Here is a 25,311-nt window from a genome sequence, read left to right as displayed (position 1 = left end):
CTACGCAATGATTTCATGAGTAAGGCACCATAAAGATCTTGAGAACTTGACTAGCTGCCAGTTTGCATCTTTTCATATGTAAGTATCTTTAAAGCATAAATATGGTGCATAGGTTCAAATCTGGCTACTGGGACTGTTGAACTTGTCCTAAATGAAAAGGTGCTTTTCTGAACATTCTGACAAGATCATGCCACACAAGTTCAAGTGAAGGTGACTTGGCTTGTAAGAAAACATAGAAGAAATACATGATAAATCTGTTGAGAATAAGGAAGAAGCCCTGCATGCAATGAATTGAGTCACACACCCACAGAAATCTAAAAGACTAAAAACAGATTTCTCTGGCTGCAGCTACTACAGAACACACCAGCCTGATGCTCACACACTACCTCACAGCAGCTTCTTAGCAAGGTAAGGCATGAATAGGAAGTAGGGAAGTTTAATCCTGTGGTTGGCTCTTGCTGAGAACATAACTGAACTAGAATTCAATGAAGGAAATATAACTTTCTGAGGCTAGGAAGTTTAGGGAATTCTTTGCTGCAAGCTGCAATGATCGAGCTTATTTGCACTATAATGATTCATCAGAATCAGCAAAATTACTGATTTTTCTATTTTCTCTGTGTGTTTTATAGATTTATTCGGCATCGTCTTCTGTTTGTCTTGTTTGTTTATCCACAGAGGGAAATTTGCTCCAGAATAATCTTGAGAACCACCCTTAACCAGATTGCTTACAAACTGCAGAATTTCCTCTTGGAATTTCTTCTTCTTCAGATAGTTTCCACTGGAGTATAAAAAAGTTCAAAAACCAACAGGTAAGAAAATTTAATGAGATTTGAGAGCTGAGAAATAAGTATCAAAGAGGAAAAATTCACTGGGAATGCAAGAAGAGCTAGAAAATAGGGGTCAGGAGAGGACACTTAATGAAGGTATGCAAGTAGCTTGTTAAATTCACAGTGATCACAGGAAGCAGAAGATTCTACATGACACAATAACAGCAGAAAGGAATAAACACCTCTAATGCCACAGCACACTGAGGTCATGGGCTGGGATGGAAAAATTTCTATCTATCATTTTTATCCATGTGGTGATGAAAGTCAATAAATAAATGAGTAAATAAAAGTCTGACTCAAGCTGAAAGAGTTACCTTTACAATGAAATGAAAACTCAACTCCAAACTTCATTTTGAGTCAATACAAAAGAATTACATTCTATTCCATTTTGCTTTGGCATTCTTTTTCCTGAATGGGTGGAAGGGAGATCTCTCTTGACTGAAAAATGCTTTAACAAGCCAAAGTAATTATTTATAAGCTTAATTTCAGTATTAAAAAAATGGGTGAAAAATCTTTTTTTCCTATTTTTTTCAGCAAGAATTATTTCTTACATCTGGTCTGACTTTATGAACTTTTCATCACTTCCCAAATTCCATTTCAGTGACGTATTCTGCGTTCAAAAAACTGTCTACCTGTAGTCAAAAGATCCAAAAAGAGGGGAAGAAAAATATGGTGGAAGGTTTGACTGAGTGCTGAGGGACCCTAGTGTTCTAACAGCCTCTATCAGGGCAGTCCAGAAATACAGCTAAAATTGGAAAGCAATGAAAAAGTACCAAAGGCAGACAATATCAATGCACTGCAGCAGCTCACATTCCCAGCTGAAGTGAGTGAACTGTTCACTTAGATGATGAGCTATTTCTCCCTATAAATATTCCTTCAGCAGCATCAAGTTTTCTAAATACGTGTTACTTGAAATTAGTTTCCAGATAATTACCACAGCTGGTTTTTGTTTCCAGATTGCCTAGGACCATTGAAATCATGGTCTCTCTTATTTCTGTTAAAATCGCTCTTGTACTTTGTTGGTTATTTTGATGGGGTCTACAGGCCTCATCAATTTAATCAAAAAACCATACTACTAGATCAAATGCAAAGCTAGATTTCCATGTATTTGGGTAAAAATTCCCTAATTTAACAGATACTGCTGCCCCAAAACATTCATCTGTTAGACTACCCAGAGAAACCAAACAGAAATAGTCATAAAGATGGCCTGAGAGATTTCAAGACAAATACCTTGGAAGATAGCTGTATCTACATTGCAGAACTGGTGAACTTCACACCACACCCCCAACAACACCCCAGTTCCTTCGTTATCCTTACTTCTCAACTCAGTGTTTGAATACAATAAGAGGGTACAAAACTCCCCACGTCTCCTTCAGAAAGAAACCTTTCTATGTGAGTAGAAGGGATTTTCAGTGATTCTGCAGACACTGCCTGATCCATACAACTGGAAAACACAGACTAAGAACACAGACTAAAACACAGACCTGTGTTTAAGCACTAAATAATGGTAAATGCAGATAAACAGATTCTTTCTGGAACTGACTATATGCATGCACAGCTTAATAATGACCTAATGACTTACAAAGAATGCGCCTACACCTTCTAAAAAAAGCGGGACTGATCATAATAGATGGGTTGGATCCTGAAAGAATGTCTTTAAATCACAGTTGCATATATTTCAAGAATCCATTCTAGTCTGAATAGGCCTTGGTCAAATTCAGAGTAAAATTTGATTCAGGGCATCAAGAGAAGAGACTCACTTTATCTAGATTAAGGCTCACAGGAAACTATTTGCATGATTACCCTAAGCTTACGCAGTCTACAAATTAATTCATAGGTCTATAGTAGTTTTTGGAGACCCTGCTCTGAAGTGTACAGAAAGATTCACTGGTGAATCCACACAATGCTAACCTTGCTAGCCTGAACAGGGACACAGCTTGAACTAAGAAAGTGTGAGACTGTTAGCCATCCGGTTTCATCACTGCTACTATATTTTTTGCTGTTATTAAGTGCCGAAGGAGGACAGCTGGAAGACTTACTTCCTAGATAAATATCTATAGTAAATACAACTCAGAGAAATCTCAGGAACTCAGTACCATGGCTTGCATCCTCCCAGTGCTTCTGTTCCTCAGTCTCCAAAATTATATTGTCCAAACTCAATATTCATCCTACACTTACCAACTGCCTGAGTGTCCTCAGAGGAGTTATGTTGATAAAAAAAGTTAAGCGTGCGCCAACTCTAAACACTAGCACGCCTAAGAGTATGCTATCAATTTGTTAGAAAGTGTGCTTGTCACGTCGTTAACATATTGTTAATACACTGCCAATGCAAAAATTCCAACAGTTGTAAAAACAGTATGCCCAAAATAATTCTGTGAAGCAAGAGGAGGTCTGTAGTATAATTTTCAAATGCAGAAAGTTGCAGAAAACCTTTAGCAAAATGAGCACTACAATTTGGCAAGCAGATACAGCCCGACCAGTGTAAATACAAAAGAAGCAATCTGATGATAAAATCAGGGTATTATTGTCCCTAGTATAGGGTGTGGTGGGGTTTTTTTTGTTTTGTTTGGGGTGTGTGTGTTTTGGTTTGGGTCAGCTTTTTACCCTGAAGAGGCTACTGATTTATCTCCACCATAAATGGGCCAGCCTCGAACTAGAAAGGCAAATGAAATAATGGTATCCTATACCTATGAATATCTAAAAGAATAATGTTAATTTATTCTTTTGGTTAACATTCAAGTGCACAAAGAGGAAGACCTGCCCTGTGGTTGTGGGCAGGAAAGGAGGACTGATAGGGAGGAAGCAAAATTCAGCATCTTCGCTAAGCTTATTACTGCAAGCAACAGTGTTTATGTAGAGCTCCCATCAAGTAGGGAATTTGCAGGGCCACAAATATCTCAAAATCAAAGACTGCTATTTAATCAAGTAAAAGTCAACTTTAAAAATCAATCAGGAAGAATTTTAAATATAAATTAGGACTAATTAATCAACTGAGAGATTTTTAATTTTGAAAAGGTCTTTTAAAAGTTCAAGCTTTTATAAATCAAAGCTGTTCCTTTTCAGATCCTTTCATGATTTTCAGACTTCCGAATGCCATCTAGTTTGCCTTTGTACACAAGCCAGATACTGACATTAGCTACATATATGCACAGAAACCTTAATTTTTCTTAAAAAACTTTTACTATGGGATGACTATTCCTGATACAAGACAATCCCATTTCTATGTAAATAATTTACAGCAGGTCAGAATTATCCCATACTAGCACCTGAATTTCCACTTATTTTACTGAGTTTACACAGGCAGAAATGGGGGACTGATAAGTCACCAAATGAATTTGATTTCTTAGCTAGGCTAGACATGCCTTCCAGCTCTCCCTCTCCCTGAAGGCACCTGTCATTAGATTCTGACATATTCTAAAAATGTTTAACCTGTAAAGCAGATAAAGACTCATGGGTCAGAAAAGGACACGAGATTTTTTCCTTATGTAAGAAAATTTGTAAGATCTTAAACCTGCACTTGAACAAACTCAAAATTTCTGGCCAACTCATTCCTCCGATCCAGAGGACAGTAGAAGTTTGTTTGCCCTCTGACTGCTTGCTGGAGAACATGAAACTGGGTTTTCCAGGTGAGTGTTGTCCTCATGTAATTACTAGCTGCTCTGAAGAATGACTAGTTCCAGGGAATCTACATGTTCCAGTGAAACAGAGCTTGACCAGAATATTCCTTATTATCTCCAGCTTAGACTGCTTGCTTGTCCTGCTTGATTTTCCTCACTTGTCTTCAAAAAATAACTCAAACAAAAAAAAAAAAAAACACACACACCCCCCACTCCCAAACATCACCACCAAGGAAAAAAGATGACTGCATGCAGTCTGGAAAGCAGACACAATGCTATCTATGGAAAGGATTAGTAGGTGAGGTTTCCTACCTAGAACTTCTCCTTCTTCAGGTAGCCACAAAAGGTAAAAGATGCCAGTCAGCAAAGATCAGTATAACAATGAGAATATACTATCTGCACAAAGCCCTTGACTGGGAATGAGGTAAGAAGAGAACAGACACTGTAGCCAGCATATGAGAAGTCATCAAATAAATGCATAGCTACATTAGATAAATAAATTAATTAATAATTGCAACTATTAAAACCATGAAACATCAATACAATAGAAATTTCCCTAGGATTTTGCACCAAAACTAGTCACACATGAGCCTCTTTTTGATATGTAGTCCATCAGTCTTCCAAGCACTCAAGCAGATATGTTAGTGGCCATCTCTAAATGGTTTATCAGTCAATCCTGCAGTTTTCTAAGAGTACCACAGCATTATTTAATCTTGTGGAGAAAATGCTGGGAAAAAAGTGATTTGTAAACAAGGAGGCAAAAAAGACATCCCTATAGCACGCTCATACCTCTTCTTTCTTTCGATAATTTTTGTAATCATGAAACTCTCTGGTGTATTGGACTCGATGACCTTTAAAAATCCCTTCCAAACGAAACCATTCTATGATATTATGGTTCAGGATGTTTTATAGGATAATAAAGAGCTAATTGTTTATTACTGAAAAAGGTGTGTGTTTGTCTACCCACAGGATGACAGACAAATTTCTATTATTCACTGAGTAATATAGGCCCATATCACCATGGTGACAGCTGAGCGATGTATTCACCATAAAGCATTTGCAATACTACTTGTGCATTAAGTATAACAATTATAACAAAAATATAATTAATAGCCTTACCACCTAAACTAGCAATTACCCTTACCATCCAAACCCTCATTCTCTACACTTCCATTCCCTATGGCTACTATATCTATTATAATGCAGTTAGTCACATCTTTATTTTATTTAAAGGCTTATTGCACTGTAACTTCCCTACTATACAGCCTCTAAATGTAGCCCCTAAATCACCTCAGGGCTGACTTGTAGGACGCTGATCTGACAGCATGCTGCAATTTAATTGTGGTTTTGAGCTGAATTTCAGTCTGAGAAGAGGTGATGCGATCCGTATGAAAAATTAGAGGAATCACACAATAAAGACATTGGGCTGGAAGACAGCGTAACTTAAGAGTATGTTACTGCCGCAGATTTATTCTTCTATCTTAGGCAAATGCTTTGATCTCTCTGCTCTCCCTTCATCCCTTCAGTTCAACAGAGATCTCTGACTGTCTGTTATGCGGATGTAAAGGCAAGCTCTTTGGGGAACAGAGGCATCTCACTGTGTTCATCCAAGACTTGGGACACTGAGATTCTAACCTCAGTAACACACTCCGGGAACAAGCGACATACAAACTAAACCACAAAAATACTTACTGACCTGAACTACAGTTAGTTATCTCAGATAGCAATGAACACATTTTATAGCCACAGGAAATAACTCAAAAAAGTTTTTATCACAGTTAATTCTTTGTGTCAGATTGTGATAGCAGTGCCTTACACTTTCTACAGATGACACAATAAAGCTTATACAGGATGTTTTGAGGGTTTTTTTCTTTTTTTAACCACACAAATTTTTCAATTGCCAAGCAGCAGAAGAGAATAGCAGGTGCATGGCAGCCAACTCACTTCTCTGGGATGTGTTTTAGTTACCAACATAGCACCAGCAGTTGCCTGAAACTGCCTTTGTTGGTCGTGTAGTAATTTATTTCATTAAGCTTTCCCATTCTTAAGAGTGAGTTTGGATTCAATCCATGTTAGTTGACACTGGGGTGGTATACAGAATTAAAGTTTGTAAATCTCACAAGGACAGCCTTGTAAACAAAACTACTACAAAGACATCTTTACATTGTAGATAAAGCCAAAAATCTGCCCTATATTGACTGTAGAAACTAAAGAGACTGCCTTCCCACTGGCAGGAATTTGATAGAATTCTAACCTTTGCATGCAGTGCAGTGGGGATAGATACCTATAAACTGCTTTGTATATTGCAAAGAATGAGCCAGTCTTGAAGCTCTATAGATTATCACTAGTGGAGGACAAACTATCTGTATGAGATTATATCTATTCTACTTCATCTGAAGAAATATGAAATTGAAGCATCACTAAGAGTCAGTGCTATAAAATGGATACCAACTCTCATGTTTCTGTATTCGAGTTGAGGGACCAAGCAGATACCCTGTATGCTCTTGCTGAAGAAAAGGTGCGAGTAATACTCCAAATACATAAACTAAGATCCATCAAAAGCACTATCTATAGCAATTTCTGTACACACATAGAGACTAGGATGTGGGCAATCACACAAATGTTTTGGTACAATATAGCTTCATAAAGCCTCAACAGTTATAAATCACAGACATAAGCAGTGTCATGCACCTGAAGGAGTATTGTTTTAGCCCCGACACATGTGCATCAACAATGATAACAGGAAACAGAACAACTTATATTGTAGCTCTGGTTTGGTGTTTTTCTGTATGTCATTGTTCACTGATTTTTTTTTTTTGGCGGGTGGGGGATAAGACAATTGGTAAGGAGAGGCAGGTTCTGTGGAAGGAGAAATTAAATATGAAGAGGTCATATAGGAACAAATGACTGAAACTATTGCATTTCTAAAGTCTTTTTTTATTGGGTTAGTGTATTTATTTTTGATAATGGGCTAAAAGTGCCTGGTAACTTCAACAGAAAAAAATAAACCTGTACGTGTTACCTTTAACCTATAAATGCATTCCTCCTATAGAGATGGCTCAATATTAATATGTGCCTTTTGGTTTCACCTTTAATATTTCAGCCAATTTCACTGCATTACCATTGCAAATATCACAGTTGACCTTCCACCCAGTCCCACCCCCCACCCAACTCCCTTTTCATACATTAGGTTGACAGATCAGGTGATTTCTCTGCCCAAAAACTCTTACATCTGCATGTGCCCTCAGCTGTCCTTCAGCGCACGGAAACACACTTTTGACTTGCTTGGGCTGTGGACCAGGGCTTAGATCCAATCTAAGTAAGTATTCATATAAAAGTGGATCTCTGATGTTAAAGTGCAGCTGGGAAGGAATGAAATCATGAAGATATGAATCTGATATAAGTTTACTATTTGCTACTTTCCCCAGCTGCCAAACAGAAGTTTGCAAAAACCACCAAGAGAGGCACAAAAATCTTTTTTAACAAATCTAAGGTGTCCTTAAATGCTCAGTGCACAGGAGAGTGAAAAAAATATCGCAGTAGCTGTTTTAAAACCTCACACAGAGGAGGCGGATAGCAGGAACTCTGCATGCATCTCATGAATGTTCTACTTTTCCCCTTTGAATACAGAGATCAGTCTTGGACAGAGTGTTAAAGCCTCGCCATGAAGGGCTATTCTTTGCTATTACTTTAGGCTAAAACAAAAGACACTTCAGCAGATACAATCATTGCTGCCTAGTTCCTTTTCCTGGGTTCATACAATGGGCCCCAGTTTTGTTTTTTTTTCTTCCACACATCTTTCTCTTATTTTTTTCTTCTGTCCTTTTACTCTTTCTTTCTGCCTCATTGAATCCATTAAGGCCTTTATATAGCCTGCTATTGAGAAATAAATTTTCTTTGGGAGTAGTGACTGAGTCTTAACTGCTGGCAAGCGAGGCTTAACTCCTGATGGGAGGGCAGAGAAAATGATGCGTAAAAGGTATGAACAGTTCATCTCTGAATTTGGGGTCTTTGAGCACACCAGATACCTCGCAGTGTCTTGCTGGTAATCAGCTCAAGGAAAAGGAACATCCTAATCCTAGCGGGTTTTCCACCTCTTTCATGCATTAGTCTTGATTCACTGAGTTATCCTTCTGCTCATATTTTCAATCAGATCAATATACTCTTCTCAATTATTTTCCTTGGTTTAGGTCCATATGTCAGTCCTTTTTGCACAGTTGTAAATTAGAAGGCACTCTGACACCAACAGACACGCGCTGATATGAAAGAAATGTAAAATTGGGTCCTCTCTCCATTAACACAAAATTATCCACAGTCAGAAATATAAACACTATTCAGGTCTGCCAATAGTGTGATAAACTATTTCAAAGACACTAAAGCTAGATTCAAACTGTGTGCACTGCAGTTTACCCAGAACCAGGATAGACCTGCATGCAAGATGAAAAAACAATCACTCTGGGGTGATAAACCAGGTTTTATACAGGTGCACAATGCAAGAGGAGCAAGGGAGCCACAGAGGGGGCAAGCAGGGACCTGTCTGAGGACAGAGAAAGAAAACCAACCCATGGCCGTATCTAGCATAAGAAAAGAGGTCTGCATACAAACAGGCCAGCTTAAGCAGGTGTACGCAGGCTGGCATAGAGGGAGCAGGCCCTCTCCGTCTTTCTCATGGTGGGAAGCTCTGTGGGGTCAGTTTTTTGCCATGGGGATACATTCTAACAGTGACAGCATTGGCAGATGATTTGCAAAATCTAAGGCTTGGAATGAAGGGGAAAATCCTTCAAATCTTGAAGTTCTGAGTAGCTGTTACATAAAACAGAAAACGTCTCAACTATCTAGAAACATATAAATCATTCACAAAATATAAAGAAATATGAGCAGGGGCAGGTGGGGATGAAATTGAAAAATAATTTACTGTTAGTGTGCCCTCTATTGTCTCCAGGCTGGATAATGAAGTTATCTGGGGGCATGAACAGTGAAACATCCATAAATCATCCTACACTGCCCAGCACTGCAAATACAGGTGGAGGAGGGAACACGACTATAAGAAGAGAGGTAAAGGGGGAATATGTAAAGTTCAAGAGATGACACTACTACACTCAGCCAGCTTACATTTTGCATTTTAAACTGTTCACGCAAATTCTGGGGTTTTCCTCAACAGAAAAATTAAAAATAAAATGTAACCAATACTTAAGCACAGTTGCAGCCTTTTTTTTTTTTCCCCCCCTAGTAATGCGTAGCAAGGAGTTTGATATGTTGGAATAAACTCTCAACAGCTCGTATGTCTACTTCATATTGAACTATTCAGTCTACTTCATATTGAAGTATCAGAACTGCAGCCTGGGACAGATGGTCTTCAGAGGCACTACACAGTGAAAAAACAGGTTTCTACACCTTTAGTTAAACCTTGCTAAAATGTGGATGCTAATTAATGCATTTCATTGGCCATCTTATTCATTCATTATAAATGGTCTTACAGTTTCAGTGATTGTTTCCTACCCATCCCATTCACAGATTAACAATAATTTCAAAACTACTTACCAAGCCATTTTTCTATTATTGTCAATAGGTCTATGTCAAGATGCCCCAGTCAAACAGGCTGTACCTTACTGTTTTCTCTTATCCTTGGTCTTTTAATACATAGAATTAATATAGACTTTCATAAAATTTCTTGACAGTTCACACTTAAATGGCCCTTCACTGCATTCAGCTCAGCAAATCAAACTGATGAGTGGAACTAAGTAGTAAGGAACAGTGCAGCATTGGGAAGGACAACAGCCACGTAGTTACAAAATGAGTTTCATGAAGTCCAGCTCAAGACCCCCATGTTGATCACAGCTATAAAATGCACTTAACAGGCTTTACAGGACTCTTGTCTCAGTTTTATAAAGCTTAAATAAAACACTCAAACCAGGAAAAATCTGGGAGCCCACAGGGATTCTAACCAAGTTTGTCGAACGTAACATTTAGAATGAGACAGGCTCCCATCAGAAACAATAAGCAGGAAAGAACTGTAATGTGGAGACATTACAGGCTAAGACACTATGCATATACACAGGAAAAAGAAAAAATTCAATAGCATAAGAGTAAAAGAACAAATTATGCCATCACTTACACATATTCAAACCAATATCCTGCTTACTTGTGGTAGGTTAAACAGTTGCTGCTCCTTTAAGAAAAGAAAGTTCTCTGCTTTGTTAAGGTGTTTACAACTTTTCCAGTGATGTCATGGTAGAATGAATGATGAAAGTGACAAGTCATGTCAAGTTGAATGAATAATGAAAGCGACAAGTAAAAAAATCGGAGTGCCTCATACTTTCATGTTTATGATATTTATATAACCACATCACCAAGAAAGCTTGCAAGGTCATTTCTAACAGTTTACAATAATGAACTGCAAATTATTTTCTTAACCAAACAATATCCTTTTTAGAGATGCAATGGATCATATGAGGCTATCCAATGATAAATCAGGAGAAAAGTCGTAAATGTTTCATGAGGAGATACTGTGTAATCATGAATCTATTATTTCAGCTTTTGACTTGCAGAACAATTTAATCAAGCATCTTAGACAACTCATGTTTATGTAGAAAGAGTAGCTGTATCAGTGCTTTTTCTTATGTAGCACTTAAACAGATGTGAGCACAGCAATATGTTTCAGCAATGCTTTCTGTGCTATGGTTAAGAGAGTACCTACAGAGCAAAAAGGGGTAGCAAGCGATAAGCAGAACCACATTAATGTTTTCTGGCATGTTTTCAAGTCAAAGCCTGATGAGACAGTGTGCAAGACATTTTCAAAGTTGATTATGATCTGAAAATCCAAGCAAATTTGTTTTGGAGCTACATCCACAGCGTTTTACAGGGGGGGCAGCCTCCTAGCTCTGTGTATACTCCTCCAGATTGTTTTGTAGACACTTGATACCTGTGAAAGAGTTGACACCTTCTGCATGTTCTTGTGTCATGTCAGGACAACACTTCTGACCTTATCTTTCAGCATCACCCTCTGTTTTTATTAGCCTCTCCTTCTGTTGTAATTTTAAAGTATATCAAGTGGAGAAACAGCATAAAGTTAACACACTCTAAGATCAGGACGATGCTGAACTTCAGGGAACTTGACACAAAGAGTAGGAAAGGATCAAAAGATTCAGAAGTCAGAATAAGATAGAATAATATTCAGTGATTACTGAAGCCTATCTCTGTGATACATATATTAGTTCCAGAAAAATTTGAAGAATGGACTCTTATGAGATTTGTCCCTCCTCCAGATGATCCTGAAACAAGGTGAGAAGGATTTCTCATCACATAATAACCAGTGGCTAATAGAGAAGTATAAAAGAGTAGAAAGAACTTCCTGGGTTTGGCTCTGGCAAAAAAAATAGAAGTATAGTCTTTATGATACTAATGAGAACTCTTTCAAAAAGAACCAAAAAATATATGAGTCTTGGCCTTAGTGATCATACAAACTGTGATATTCTAATACTAAACAACATGAAAATCTTGAAGGTACACAACAATATTCTTTTAACACTTCATATCAGAAAATGCTGACTTTGTGTCGAGTCATAAAATAACAAAACATGACCTACAGTTTTACTAAACATTTCCCAGACCAAAAGCAATTTTCCTCCAGCTATCCAGATTTTTTTCAAATTAGTGTTACCCAGACAAATTATATCAGAACTAATCACACTTATTGGTGTTACCCAAATATATTTATGGAAAGGTTTCTGAGAACAAATTGGAATGCACTGTAAACCTGAACACAGTTTAGTATTTTGTAAGAAACATAAGCTTCTTCTGGTTGCTTTTTGTAACCAAACCATTATTTAATAATGTATTCTATTGCCATGGAATACATGGCAAAGCAAAGACAATGGTTTGGGGTACAAATGCATATGACAATATTATATGTTACAAATATTGTGTAAGATGGAAGCTGTCCTTTTGGCAATGTTTTCCTATAATATCCTTTGGCAGAGCCGTTGGAAGTCGTCAGCAGACTTCACATTTTTTGTTCATTATGTCCAGCTCTTTGCAAGAGACTGAAAGGGTCTTAGCTTGATTTTTCAAGAAATGTGGAAGCTATTGCATATGGACAAAGGCAGTTTATGGCATTTATGACACATTACATACTCACAGCCTAAACCAGCCTTTGCATCTAAATCTATTAGTCATTGTTGTATTAGTTTCCCTTGTACAAGGAGTTTTGCTTTTCTCTTTGTGGCTTGCTTTCAAACATAAGATATCACACTTAAAAATGCAAAGCTGAGGGTGTGGTAAAATGTTCTAATAGCCATACTTGAAAATGATAGCAAGACTGCGTGTTGCTTTTAACACTTTTAATTCAACCCTTCCTCATCTACAAAGCAGACAGAAGTAGTACTGTTTTATGCAGCACAGAGAACAGAAGCATATCATGAAGACACGAGCAAGTTTGATCAGTTGTCCCATGGCTGCATGACATACTGTATGCTGATTAGCTGCCACTCCCATTCAAGAATGGACTAGTGATGCTGGCTAGGAAAGAAAGACTAGAGAAAAAAGAAATCCAGCTATTCTCTTATTAATATAAAAGTATTTTCAAGTCATTTTATGTGCATGAATAATTGCAGGCACTCAAACACATGCTACATAGTAACACAGATGATACAAAAATGTATTTTAATCAGGAGTGGATGACAGAAATATAATAAGCTAAGGAAAAAATATTATAAATCAGTAGCAAAATTAAATATTGGAATCAACCTACACGTAGGAAAAAAAGAATTAATAAGTGACTCATATCATGAGGACAATTAAGCATGGGAATAGGTTGCCCCAAGACATGTGAAATCTCTGTCCCTGGAGGTTTTTAAAATGCAGTCAGTCAAAGAACTAAGAAAACCATTCTGAGTTCAGTGTTGATCCTTTTTTGATCAAGAAGCTGGAAAAGACACTTCCCAAGATCCCTTCCAACCTGTACAATTTTGTGATTCTATAAGTTCACATACCTGAGAGGGTTCAAAACTAACGGTATCAGCCACAGACAGGGATGTTTTGACGCATTCAAAAAGTAAGCAAGATGTTTGAACAGAAGAGGAATGGACTGATGAATAAGACAGAGACTACCATAATGCCTTTATGTAACTCTTTAAGTCTACCAGCCTCCCCACTTCAAAAGGAATTGTGCAGGTGTTCCTACAAGTGAGGAGTCACTAATGAGCTCAGAGGAGTCATCACTATCTGAAAAGACTCCCATACTCTCATTGAAAAAAAAAAAAAAAACGAAGAAAAAAGGAGAATATTAGGATTACTTCCTTCAGCAAGTAATTTAGGAAAAATAGATTAGGAACTTCTGGTGTCCCTTTTTCAAAGTTTAAAGCACAAGGACATTTAGTCAAATTAATAAATGAATAGTCATGATCCAAAAAAGAACTGGTTCCCTAGTACCAGAAGTTTTCATGAATGTTATATGAAGATAAAAATTTAGCAGGACTCAGCAACTATGTAGGTATTTGCATTACAGAAATACTCAGAATTGTCATAATTATCAATCAAAAATATTTTGGAAAAATAAGATAGTAAACCAAGACCTAATGATCAGAGTCTAGAATGATACTTTAAATTTTTAGAAAATTAACTTTCTTCGGCCTTCTACATAGTTCTTACCTCATCTTTGGAACATTTGATGCCAGTTACTGAAAATACTTCTGCATAAGATGGATATCGTGTTGTCAAGCTCAGCAGGTTGCAATATACACATAACATAATGATAACATTACATTGTCATATTTTTCTCCTTTTGATTTTGAGTTTCTTATTCAAAGACCCTGCATTTAGTATACATGTAACATTTTAAATGTGAAAGCTAGCATACAAATAACTTCAGATCTAAGACTGAATAATTAGTGGCAAGAACCTCAGAAAAGGCATAAATATGTTTCTCCTGAAAGCTGTAAAAAACACCAGAAATTATTTTGATATTACACATCTATTGGAATGGAAAACTAAAATGTTTTGTGAGAAAGTGATGACTTCCAAGAACAGTAATGGAAAAGCTTGAAACATCTCATTAACAGTCTCACAAGTACTTCATTTGGGGTTAAACTTTATGTTATATTCAATATATGTAAAATCTTAAAATATTAAATATTCATAATCTGAGTAGATGAGTTCTATGGTAGTGCTAGTTTGAGAATGATGGTTTTATTTTATGACAGGTTTTAAGGCTTGGAATTTTTTTCACCAGACATTAGGATGCAGAGTAAAAAGTGGAAAAGAGTAAACCAACCTCTTGAATATTTCACAGAACACATCTGTATGAAGATGGTCTCTCTCTTCCCTTCTTCATTTTGTCTCTTTCTGTTTCCCCTGTCCTTTTTCTCTCTAACTGTTCTGTCCCACAGACACCTTCCTTTGAAAATGTTTCCAAAGGTGATAAAATTTTAAGAAGTTTTCTGCTTTGAATAAATGTATTATTTCACTGAAATTATTCCATTAAAGTATATAGCAAATTTAACAGGCTATTCTAGAAGTCAATTTAAATGTTTCCTGGAAATGAATATATAATAAATTCAATCTAGTGTGAAGGACTATGATTGGACGAGCTTAATTATGAACTTTCAAACTGCCAATATATCAGAAATGGAAACTGCAGCCCCAAAGACTGCTCTGTCATCTATACTCCAGAGCATTTCATTCCTTTGTAGCATTCACAACACCTGACTGCTATGTCTTTGTTTAGCTGGCCTGGAAAGGCAGTGATCTGGCACAGATTTCCAGTGATTTTGCAGGTAATAAGTGGCAAGTGTAAGAATATTAAAATTCGTAAGTACATCTAGAAAGTCCAAGAAAAAAAAAAAACAAACATATCACTGGAAACCAATTGCAATGTCACACATTCACCTAGTAAAAACCTTTCCTTACTAGTTACAGGAACAGAAGTGGAAAAAGAAACGATCAATATCCCAGCTATGAAAGATCCTTACTGCATGTTTCTTGAGAAGCAATGGATCCTCTGCATAGACTGCTGAGTACCACAGTGTCTCCTGAGGAACACAGGAATCTACCAGTCTGCTTCCTCATGATTTTGAAAACAAAACTGCTGCTCATGGTAAACTGATCTAAATAGTGCAAATATATGATGAGTCTACTTCTTACAGGACCCTGATCTAATTTTTTTTTTAAATTGAGACCTATAAAGCCAAATACTGAGTATTAATTCCATTTTCTTTGCACTTCTGCTGCAAGACTGCCAGTTACTTCCACTTAGTTGAAAAGCTCATCATTCCATTTCAAGTGGGCAAGACATGTCTCTTCCTCAGGCTGTTTCACCTAACCTCTTCAGAAAGGTGGTTATCAAAATCACACTGAAATAAAATAAAAATTATTTCACCTACCAGTAAGCTGAGCTTTTAGCTAAGCTATCGGGGGAAAAAAGAAAAAAAAAAAAAGGTCAAACAGGTCAGTTTCACTTTAATTACTTCCAAAATGCAGGATCTATTTCTGGGGTAAATGGCATAAACTGAAGGAATCTCATGTGCTATGTGTATGAAGACTAATGAAAATCTGAATGTAAACTACAGAAATGAAGAAATGTAAAATATATCCTTCCCAAAATCACTAGAGCCTCTCCCTATCAGGAAATTATTTCTACCAATGTTATTTTTAAGTGCAGTGCAGTTTTGCACAACCCTGCATGCATGCATGCATGTGCGTTCACCTCCACCCTTGGGTCAGATTATACTACGGTAGAATAGATCTCCATCTTCAGACATTCTTTCTGATGGAAAAAAGAAAATTAGTTTTGCTCAGTTTCATTTCTTCACTGCCAGCTGTAGCTCCTCAGACAACTCTGAACCACTTTTGTACCTCCCTGGAGTGCATGCTTCAAAGGCATATGGACATTTATCTTGTCATTCCCTTATATCACCTTCACTTCTCTGTATTTTTCTCTTTAGGTTTTTTTTCCCCTCTTTCCTCTAAACTATTCATGCTTATATGTATCCCTAGACAGTCTTTCTCAGCATTTTTCATGCAGTGACTTGATAAAAGTGGGGCTGCATAAATCTGGGCGTGCAATTACTTAGGTGGAAAATGCGGTACCAGATTGACTGACACAGTTGGCAAATACAGACAGAATCCAGCAAATAGTTTCAGCCAGAATTTTGATAGGAATAAAGTCATGTGTGGTTAAGAAAGCTGAAAAATTTCACTCTGACATTTTCTAAATTAAAAAAAAAAAGTCTACATTTCAAACATTTCATTTATAAATGTAGGCTACTAGAACAGAAACAAACAAACAAAAAAATCCAACCACACTTCCAAACTAAGTAATAAACAACTGGAAATTAAGTGCACAAAATGTTTCAATCCACCAATTTTTTTCCTTGTATTCTTTGGTTCCAACATTAGAAACCAGTGCTTTTTCTCAGAACACCCCCTCCAGAACTACAGCTCTTTTCCTCTCTGTTTAGTTGATGAATCCTATATTCTAATCAGAACTATGTCTGCTACTACTCCTGGGGCAACCTCTTCACTAGCCCATGACTTGCTTAGGCTGTGGAGTAGTGTCTCTCTGCTGGGTGTCCAGAATGGAATAGTATTCACTCAAAAAGCTACAAGAGTACTAGATATTTTTCTTTTTTCCCCCTAATATGTCCATCTTTATCTCTCTGAGGTTTTTTTCATTATTTCTGCTTTTGGTGTTCCATTTGCATTTGTTTGCATTAGCATTTGTTGTAGGTTGCTGATATTTCTAAATTCTCTCTGTTTATGTGTGTAACTTGTGTCACTGAGAGTTTCAACTCCTGTCAGTTTGGGACAAAATTCACATTTTGGATGCCTCATGCAAAGAAATCAACACCAGCCAGTACTGATTTCAGGGTTCAAGGACTGGCCAGTAGCGTAGTCTGCTAAACCAAATCAAACCAAAAACAACCAGCTTCATCTAACAGAATTAGAGGAAAAGCAAATCATGAAAAACAAGAGGAACAAACCAAAGTATGACTGATTCTTAATTGCCCAGTATTACAATTCATATTTCCCCAAGTATAGTTACTTACAGCAATGCAAGATGCATGTGAAATTCTACTGTTCTGATTAAAATAAATATAAACACAGGTTTGGAGCACAAAAGAGTCATAATACAGCTGATGCACAGAATTTTAATCTCACCTTTCCGGTAGACTTTGTTCCTTTCCAAATGCAAAAATAGCAGATAGTCCAAGCAGCAAGGAGGCACAGTGCAAGTTCCCAGCGAAGATTCCCAATATGTTCAATTCCATCAGATATAGCTAGCACCCTTCGTCTTACAAGGAAAAAAAAAAAAAAAGAAAAGGAAAAAAAAGATAATAATATTGATGCAAAACAGCATTACCTATAAAACACTGGGCTAAAATCAAATCACCTTCAACCAAGGAGACTCCTAGTTACTGACTACTGAAAATGCACTGTGCTAAGATAGAAGAAACAGAAGGAAAAAATAGAATATTCTCAGTGGATTTTACATCTGGTTAAAAACGAACAAATCTTTTTTGTTCATTTTTCATCTTTCCAGGCCAGTAACAAAATAAAAAAGATTTTAAAGTAGCCTTTGTATACAGTAAAAGTCAAAGAAAAAACCCCAAATTTCCTTGAATTAGTAACTGACATATATAAAGCCATAATAATTGTTTTTTTCAGTTTCACTGTTTTTTCAGAAAAAAAAGTTCTAACCTTTATTTTTACTTTGTAACATTTATTTTCATAAATTTCCTTTTGTAACTGAAACTATAATTTTAAAACATTTCTTTTCAAAACTGTCAAACATCACGAAATTTTCCAGATGGATTTTACTTAGGAAATGCCAACAGTAAAATGTTGATATTTTAAAAAGAAACAAACTTTTTTTTTTTTTTGTGAAAAGCAGTCATCAAAATTACGTATTGCATTTACTATTTGAAAATAGAGTATTTGAAATACTAGCCACTCAGTTCTAAAACCAGTATTCCTCATATAGTTTAGGAACGCCCCCCACAGCTCATGGTCCAGGGCCAAAGTATTTACTAGTAAACAAGATAAAGAGGGAGAGTGAAAAGTTTTGGGGGCTTTTTTAAACAAGAATTCAGAAACATAAAAACCAAGCAAATTGCTAGTATACACACAGGAAACATATGAAACCAGGCTTCAATGGTAGTTTCCAGAAATCTGGGCTAGCATTTTATTTACAAGAATGATTTTTTATATAAGAATGATGCTCTTATCTGGGAGATGCATGGTCCTTTTATGCCCTTCTAATTTTGCTTTAAATAAACACTCAGATTAAACAAAATGTAAATTATTTACCAGCCTGTAAATAAAACACGGGTACTCCTGGTTGTATGAATGAAGAGGTTAAAAGCAATAGCAAAAGTTTATTCCTATAACTCTCAATGATTTCGTGAATTCCCTTGAGATTTTTCAATTGCTCTTAAACCTGAAAGAAACCCTATAGACAATTAAAAGACTTTTTTTCAGGAATCTCAGTTTTCCATAACAATAAGAGTATGATTTAACTGGTATGCGAGGTCAGAAGTTGATATGGGTTTAAATTCCATACATTCAGAGATTTGGAAACACCTCATCTTTTAAAAAACACTTTTTTAAACAACTTAAAATAACCAAATAGACATTTACTAATTACATACACAGAATAATTCCTTTGTGCCTTTTATCGGCTTAATCAAATCTCTATAGGGACTGGTCATGGCTCATTCCATGTGTGTTTCCATAAATATATTTATACACCTGTATGCACACATATACACAGTCACACAAAAATTTCCAACATTCAACCTTACATAAATTGTCCTGGGCAGTTTTCTCTGAAATCTGTATTACGTGTTATCTATACACCCTCAGAGACCCTAGACTACACTACCCTCCCTCCCAGAGACACTGTGAATGAAAACAAATGAATTTCACAGGTACTCTGATATAGTTAAAAGCCCTATAATAATCATCACTGTATTATATATATAATTCATGTACATAAAGTAATACAGATAATGTAATTAATTGCAATAAAAAATATTTAGGTTAAGAGTTGAGTATTAAGTTTAAAAAATCCAACCTACAACATGAAGTAATTCTTCCTTTCTTCCTTTTGCATTTGATTCAGTCATTGGCTGAGGTGATCAATTCAGGGCGTGTAAAGTATGATCACATAAATCAAGGCCGTGCCTAAAATAAATAAATGTTGGAGCTGCCTGGGGAGGAATCTGATCTGGTTCTTTCTGCTTTCACCTGCGGTGGGCTGAGGATGAAGGGAAGTTCCTTCACCCGCCTCTAATGATGGAGTAGGAGGATAGAGATGTCAACAGCTGGTGATATAGTGGGAAAAGGAAAAGATCTAGTTATCACCAAGTCTTTCAAGGCGACCATACAGATGCTGCAGAACCTGTTCAGTCTTTCACACATTTCAAGAGCTGCAGCTGCTGCTCCCGCTGCAGCCATTTACAACGTATGGGCTAAAAGTTTACTGCTTAGCTAAAGCAGGACAAAATTTAACAGGTTAAAGAAAATTCACCAAAAACCCCCCAAAACCCTAAAGCCTGAGGTTTGTCGTCTTATTTTCCAATGAATATAGAGGTAGAAGATCTTTCCACTTAAAAAAAAAGAGTGGAAAAGGAGGTTACACAAACTTTTTGCAATAGAAAGTGTTATGTGCTTAAATGTAAAATTACTGCTACCTCAAACACATTTCCTCCTCATCCAGTAACTAGCTTTATTCTGCAAAGCTTCTAGTTAGGGAGAGAAGTGATCTGGCACGGAACACCCTCAGCTAAGACCTGCAAAGAACCTAAAGAACTGTCATCAAAATGCATTCAAAAATGAAAAGAGGTAGCTTTTAATGAAGGATATATTTTAATCAAGAAGGGGAAGCACATATTTTATATCTACAGTCTAGAATTGAAAATAACATCACTGAGCCATAATTATACAGAAAGGCTGATGAAATAGATACTTAAAATTCAAGTTCTTCTAAACAATTTGACAGATGATATCATGTGGAATTTGACTTAGGATAACATCCACCCTCTTAAGAAATTCTCATTCAAAAAGCAAAAGGAATCCATGAATTCTTAGCTCACCTTGAATATTAGGGTGTTATTTGAAAGAGAAACAAGGCAAAAAGTAGTATAATGTGATTAAACAGGGTAATAAAAGACCAATGAGTATATACTGACAACAGGCTGCAGATAACTACGTTGAAAGACATGTGAAGAGTGAACAGTCCACCACAGAAGCCTGATGACAAAGCAAAAGCCAGGTATTTGTAAAGAGACATATTTTGATTGCACGTACTAAAAGGGGTTTTTTTAACCAAAACCATTTTATAAATAGACTAAAAAGCCTCAAACTATAAATTACTGTCATGGAAAAGAAACAGCCAATAAATATCTTAACGTTCCTCATTTGGGCACCAGTGTTTCCATGCAGAGCCTGCCAGACCAACAGTCTTAACCCACCAGTAACATTTCTGCTCTGCCAGGATTAAGGAGGAACAGCTTTGACAAATGCAGCTGCTAATATCAAGAAAACATTGTTGTAAACACTCTGACCTTTTGCAACCCTACAAAAAGAAAGTAGCATATTATCAGCCTGTTGGCACATAGCATAATATATGGGCAGCACATCTACACAGTACATACCAGCAATATGGAAATCACATCGTTTTGTTGTGAGACTATACATATCCAACCTTCCTGCAATGACACGTAAGTGTACCTTACCTATAAATTCCAGTTTATAGCTGCAAGTTGTTGGGTTTTGGGTTGCTTTGGGGTTTTTTTGAGAAGAATTAGTATACCGACTTAAAAATGCAGGTTAAAAAGAGATTGGTCCAAGTTCAGTTTGAACTTCACAATCAGATTAAGTGAAATTTATAAGACAAGCAGGGGCAGCCTAAAGACTTTTCATTGTTGTTTTGCTTAAAAATGTTCTAATTTTTATTTTCAAGTGACATACAACATTTTAAAATTAATGGCGTTTCTTTGTAAGATGAAAAAGAAAACTAACTCAAGAGAAAATACAATCAAAAAAAAAAAGAAACAAAATGTTTGGGCCACAGTAATTGTGAAATGGAAACTTTTCTCCTTTAGCTTTATTTTCACTGAAAAATAATAATAAGCAAATTTTGTTATGCTTGAAACAAACCAATATTTTTTTTTTTTTTTTTGGCTATTTGAATGGCATTTATGTTCACCTAAACATAACCAGCATTTCTTTTCCAAAATGGGGAGGTGTGAACAAATGTAAGATGGCTGCAGTAATGCAAATCAATGCTATGGAGAAATCTATAAGCTTATTCAGCTACTGGATGCTGTAGAGCCATGCTAACACAGCACTCTGCCTGGGCTAAGTAGTGCACGTAGTTACTTGCCTGCAACACATATACCATGGATGTAGCTGCGCTGCTTTCATACATGATCTCAGAGGTCTTTTCCAACCTAAATGACACTCTGATTCTATGAGTTAGCCAGTTCAGACAGCCTGGAACCTCAGCCCTAGACTGTCATATCACGTAGGTAAGAACTTCATGACAAAACCTGCCACAGGACAAACCCCCAGCAACACAAATGGCTCCTGGAGGATTGGTAAATCTATTTAAGAGAGGTTGGCAACTTCCTCACTTGAAGGTTTGTGCACATGTATATGGATGATGAACTGCAACACACCAGTCACTGATTTCCATGAATAGCACCTGCCGAGTCTCATGGAACCTCTCAATACTCATGTCAACAGTTATGCATAGGGCTACAATCATTCCTCAACTTCCAGAACCATGAACGTGTCAACTGAGATATCAATCTTTATTCAGCTGTCTGGTTGCAGAACTGCATGCTGTGGGGAAAAGACACGTAAAGCTTTCAATAATAATTCCAGTGCTGCGATCGCATTGCAAAATAGTGAGCGTGATGGAAGTATATGATCGATTCACTGGCACACTCAGGGCTCAAACAGAGCTTGCAGAATTACTCTAGACTTGCACCATAATCCATATCTAGCTTTCAAAGTAATCCATTTCAGCAGCCAGTCACTTGAATTACTACACTGTTCTTCCCTAACTGCATAACAACTTAATAAATAAATGTTATTACTCTCTGTCTCATGGTTAGAATGCTTCACACACCCAAAACCAACTTTGTCTTAAGAACACAGTTCTCAGTGAAGATTCAAACGGAGGATTTTTAAAAGCAACCAGTTTCTGGAAGCTGTCTGCAGAAAGTCAATGCCCAGTCTTTTCTGAATGCTCTGTGAGAAGTCTCAAATAGCAGAGACACCTACCTTAACCATCCAGAAATCTTGGCCTGATTCTTTTGTAAAGAGTGTCATAGAAAGTAAATGGCAAATTAATGGGCTCAACACAATTATCCCTGCTGCTCCCATTTAAAAGAAGACATGTGGTGCCAATCAGCTTGAACTGTTAGCACCATAATGAGTATTGAAATATACTGAAGTGCTGTAAATTGTTTTGTATTTTCTTTGTTCAAGCAGAACAAAGGTTTAGTGTTTCCCTTAGAAAGTAAGCAGCAACAAGTCCATAATTAAACTATAACATACAATGTATTCAAAGAACAGATCCAAGGGAGAGAAAGTCTTGCTCAGAGGCTAGCAGTGATTTCCTCAGCAGGCACAACCCAGCTCTCCCTATCGCCAGGGCCTTAGCTCTCCTGCTGAATCCACCTGAAACAGCAGCAGCAGGGTTTGAAAGGAGGCAGCATTCAGAACACGGAATTCTTCTCACAAAGCCTCACTTTAGTCCGACTGCAGATACCTTCATATCTGCTCTTCTTCTTTTATTATTCAACTTAAAACAAAAAGGGCAAGTGCTTTAAAAATCATGATTATTCCCTGCATCCAAGGGAGGCTGATGTATTCAGGGGTCAGAAGATGACAGAGTTGATCACATTTTCTTGCTCCTCAGCAGTTCATCTTCTATCTAAAAGCTGCTATGACCTTGCATAAATCACACAGACAAGAAAAAAGATATAGTGTGGCTTTCACTATGTCTTCCTCTTCTTCTCTTACCACTGCAAGTCCCCTACACTACCTTGTTCTCCTCACCTCTTAATGCAGGGAAAGGTAGAGAAAAGAACAAGAGCAGTAAAATCAGCATGGAAAGTGCTACTTTCTGTTTTGAAATAACAAGTCTTTGAAAAAGAGAAGTTCCATAGTGAGACGCCCAGAAATAGCCAAATTTGTGAGTGTTGTTTGCACCAACGTTTCATCACTTGTGATTGCACATATTAAAGCAGAGCAGAAGGGAGTAATTTATGCACATTTATAATTTATGCAGATTGCAATGGGAAGAGGTTGTGAACGCCTCACGGTTATTATAAATGAAATTATTCTCGAACAGAGGGTCTCAGCATCACCCTAAGCATCCCCTGGTATAAACTACATGGTCTTGTAAAATAAGACAATGGGATTCTGAGATAAACTACAAACTCATAGTGGTTTTATATTCCAACTATCAGATGAGATTAAAAGCAAAATTGAAATATAGTGATTTTCTGAGCACAAGGCACCCTAGTGTGATAACTACATAAACCTGACAGTCTCAGGTAAGCCACTGGAGATGACTGACAAAGCTAGTTTATATAACTGAGCTATCAAGAATCAGAAACCTACGTTATGGGATGAGTTCAAGACATTACTTTGTGATAAAACTTTTCAACTGTCAAATATGAATATCCCAGGAGGGATCAGAACGCCAGCGGCCATATGACTTAGCAAAGGTGCCACTACATGCCAGTCATACTACAAAAAAGCAGACATTTCCAGTAATTGCCTCCTAGATTTTGCTTCTTGAATTCTATATGCTTTCCCAAAGGAATCACACATGTCTGTCCTTAACAGCACTATTAAAAAAATACAGACACAATCTAGAGAGTTCATTTTCACTTCAGCTGGTTTGGTTTATACTTGTGTGGAAAAAAAAAAAATATCTTTTTCCTTATATATTTCAAGACTTATTAAAGCTGAGGATCTTTAAGTAAAATCTCCCCAAATTAAATGAGGAGAAATATCTTAACACACATTTCATTGGAATGTCTTGAAACTTTATCATTAGAATTCGCTTCTGCCAGTGGCCTAAGGCCTGAATATATTCAACCTTCAAAAAAAATATTGCAAACTCATCTAACCTTGCAGGGCATTTAGATAAAAAGATACTGGGTTCAGGAAGGTTATCTAATGTTCCCTTAATAAATGGAAGTTTCCATAAATCATCATACATTTAAAGAAATAAAAAAACTCAACAACAATCCTGATAGAAAAAAAGCCCAAGAACCTAGGGGATCACTGTAGCTACCCGTACAACAAACTGGAGGTAGCTGCAGGTAACCATCTGAATTACTGCAGAATCTAAGATCACTGGTTAATACAAGCCATGTTAAGCAGAGTAGCCTTGAGTATACTGTTTGCTGCCAACCACTTAAGACTATGTGAAACTTTGCTGTAAAAAAGATTTGTCTTGCACAGAGACCTGAAGCTACAAATCATGAACTATATTTGGATTTCATTGAAAATAGAAATTGATGAGTTTGAAAAAAAATTACTGTAGGTATTGAGTTTGGGTTTTTTGTTGTTGTAGTTGCTTGGGGGGGGGGGGTTGTTTTGTTGTTTAAAAATACACAGCAGTTCGGTTTCTTGAGCTGACCAATAGCCTGGGCAAGAAGCCAGGGGACTGGTGGCATTTGTACATCTTGAACAGAATATTGAGGGAAATAAGCTCCATTGGTATTAGGGTTAATTTGGAATGCAAAGGTTAACTCAAACCAGAGTAAGGTTTTTAATTCAGTAGTAGAAAACTATTAATTCTACACAGGATATTTCGCTTGTAAATAGAAAATTGAATTTAA

At 36.8% G+C, this 25,311-nt stretch overlaps 1 protein-coding gene across 4 annotated transcripts in view; it reads right to left on the bottom strand.

Annotated features, from left to right (window-relative positions):
* The window catches only part of SLC6A11 (solute carrier family 6 member 11), a 109,556-nt gene that overhangs the window by 61,206 nt on the left and 23,039 nt on the right, over positions 1-25,311 (bottom strand). For all 4 annotated transcript variants that reach the window (XM_074879697.1, XM_074879695.1, XM_074879699.1 and 1 more), the window contains exon 6: positions 17,600-17,732. In XM_074879697.1, coding sequence (XP_074735798.1) covers positions 17,600-17,732 — 133 coding nt within the window. The remainder of the gene's footprint in view (positions 1-17,599; positions 17,733-25,311) is intronic.

Source organism: Strix uralensis, chromosome 10 (assembly GCF_047716275.1).
Source record: "Strix uralensis isolate ZFMK-TIS-50842 chromosome 10, bStrUra1, whole genome shotgun sequence".
NCBI classification, from domain to species: Eukaryota; Metazoa; Chordata; class Aves; order Strigiformes; family Strigidae; genus Strix; species Strix uralensis.
This window is presented reverse-complemented; position numbering and strand designations above follow the sequence as displayed.